We start from the raw sequence: 2,739 nt of genomic DNA on the forward strand, positions 1-2,739 counted from the left end.
AGAACGGGAGAAAAGATGATCAGGTCAGTAAATTGAGTTTGCTGGGAGGTTTATGGGCTTGTAAATTGAGTCTGCTCCAAGGTTTGTGGACTTATGGGGACCTGGACCTTGCCCTGAAGCTCTGACAAAAATCAGACTGCCATAAAGAATGACGGGAGAGAGGGTTATGGAGTAAGAGGCCAATTAAGTGAAATGACATCCCTCAGATGAAGCCTGGGACCCAGTTTTCTTTGCCCCGGGAGAGGACCCTGTGAGCTTCGTGTCCATGTTCCCCCAGCTTCTCTGTACACACGGTAGGAGCTCAGTGACTGCGGAGTGAGAGCGCACAGTGGGCGAGCACAGGCTCTGCCACGCCCCCTCACTTTCCCCCTGGTGCTCTCTGTGCTCCCTGAGGTGGGCTGTGACGTCATGGGATGAGCTTGAATAAATAAAGGGAGAGAGGGAACAGCAGCTTGGCCACGCTTGGCTCAAACCACAGGGATTCTGTAACGTGCAAGAATAATGACAAAATTAGCCCCAGGGTAGGAAGTCACATGACCCTGCAGATGGTTTTTCTCGAACAAAAAGGGATGAGATCATCACAATGGCATAAGCAGAGCTTGAGGAGCGAGGCCTCCCCGATTATAACCCAATTCCTATGACGATGTTGAAGACAGAATTTAACCACCCTGCCTGGACCTTTCCTGTCCCCATGCTTACTCAGGCCCAGAAGCACGAATCGATGAAGATGGTAAATGGCCTGCCTGGTACTCCGGGCTTTTAAAACGAAGAGCCAGAAACAACAAAACAGCCCTAGCCGGGAGACCCTGTCCTCTGTTCAGAAAATAAATTTCAACCAAATACATTTTGGAGTTATGTCTTACACACTCATTGTAGATAAATAACATGCGCTCCCGAGAACAGTGCACCTGCTGGAGTGACGTGGGCAGCCTGCAGCCACGTCCTGGGAGCATCGCCTCTGCCCCCTGGTTGCCTGCTGTCCGTCTTCCCAAGGCTATGCCCTCAATCAGCCTTATGAAGCTTTGAAAAAGAATAAAGGTCCTCCACTCAACCCCTTGGAGCTGCTTCTTCCAACTCTCTACCTCCAACCTTTCCCCTCCATTTTAAATTCAGAAACTGGTCAGCTCAGGGTTCTGCTGTAGACACAAGAACACTCAGCCAGCTCAGAAAAGCGAATTTCAGTTACCCCCCTAACTGGGGGACATCACTCAGCCTGCCCTGCCAAAGTTGCCTCATCTATATAATGAGAATAACACTACCACTGAGCCTACCCATGTCCATTGCCTGGACACCCACATGCAACGATGTATGGAAAAACACTGTGAAACTATCTGTAGGACGCTGGAAGATGAGTAACGAACACAGAACACGGAACTTACTGATTCAGTAAACAGTTACCAATGCCTATTTCTTGCTGTCTCCTTTATTTGGGCATAATAAAAATAAATATTTTTATGTCTTATAAATCCAAGCAGATTAAAGAGAGTCCCTCCCCGCAAAAAACCCAAACTTCAACTACGTACATATTCCTTAACAAGAATTAAAATAGATGAACACTCTGCCCTGAAATGAGGCAAGTGTGTGAGTGCAGGTTTCTCGGGTGTGAGAGCTGGTGAACGCAGAGCAAGGAAGTCAGTCAAGTGTGCACAGTCAGCCCCTGTGCTGTCAGACACCATCACTCCTTCTGTGGGGAGCATTCTGGCAAAGGAAAGGGACTGATGAGTTCAAGTTTGGAAACCATTATAATGTTGTCAAGTTGTTTCTGAAAAAGAGCAGGAATGACGAAGAGAAGGGATTGCCAAAGGGAGTGTGTCACTGACCCTCTAGCTTTGACCCAGACCGGAGAAGTTACTTGGGTTCTGGCAAAGAAAGTCATCCATCTTTGTTTCTGTTTTTGTTTGTAATATAACCACACTGTGTATTAATATATTGTACATACTGCATTCGTGTGCTATGCTGAGTATACGGTTTTCACTACATTCTGCGTTTCTATAACCACACTCTTTATTTTGTTTCGTATTTATATAACCATTCTGTGATTTTTCTCTCACTCTTGGCCACTTATTCTTCTTTTCAGATGAACACTCTCTCTCCAGTCCCTTCCAAAACAGGCAATCAGTGCATCTTTTCCGGGCACCGGCTGAGACCCCAGAGGACCCCCTTTCTGCAGCGTGGAGAAGTTTAAACCCGCTCAGTCCCTACATTGGCCACCCGGGTGACTGAAGCCTGCCCGCCACAAACGACAGCCCCCACTCCAGCGAAAAGTAAAGCGTGAAGTTTCCTTTTGGGAAATACAGTTCAGATCTCTTAGCTTTATGGGGCTGTCAGAGTTCCGAGTGCCAGCTGAGCTGACGGGAGCCACAGTGTGCAAAAGGGAAGCGTTCTGGAAAACGCGAGGCGGGGAAGGGGAAGGGCAGGGCCGGGGAGGCAGGAGGGAAGAGTCTGGAACCGAAGCCCTCGCCCCCCGCGCGCCCAGGCCCCCCTCGACCCCCCACCCCGACCTCCCCGGCGGCGGGAGCGGTGGCTGGCGGGCCGCTGACCTGGTCGAAGTAGATGGTCATCGTGCGGTTGCTCATCTCGGACGGCTCGTGGTTGGTGCTCCGCGTGGCGGAGAAGGCCACCTTGGCGCTGCCGGAGCGCACGGAGATGCCCAGCGAGGAGGTGACGGCGCCGTCCGCCGACGGGCTCGAGTCGCAGACCACCAGGCACTTGCCCTCCAGCACGATGGGCTCCGTGTCG

General features: G+C 50.9%; 1 protein-coding gene across 1 annotated transcript in view; it reads right to left on the reverse strand.

Annotated features, from left to right (window-relative positions):
- The window catches only part of CBLN2 (cerebellin 2 precursor), a 14,538-nt gene that overhangs the window by 2,371 nt on the left and 9,428 nt on the right, over positions 1-2,739 (reverse strand). The window contains exon 3 of the mRNA XM_011367341.1: positions 2,541-2,738. Coding sequence (XP_011365643.1) covers positions 2,541-2,738 — 198 coding nt within the window. The remainder of the gene's footprint in view (positions 1-2,540; position 2,739) is intronic.

This window comes from Pteropus vampyrus, unplaced genomic scaffold, assembly GCF_000151845.1.
Source record: "Pteropus vampyrus isolate Shadow unplaced genomic scaffold, Pvam_2.0 Scaffold132, whole genome shotgun sequence".
Taxonomy (NCBI): Eukaryota; Metazoa; Chordata; class Mammalia; order Chiroptera; family Pteropodidae; genus Pteropus; species Pteropus vampyrus.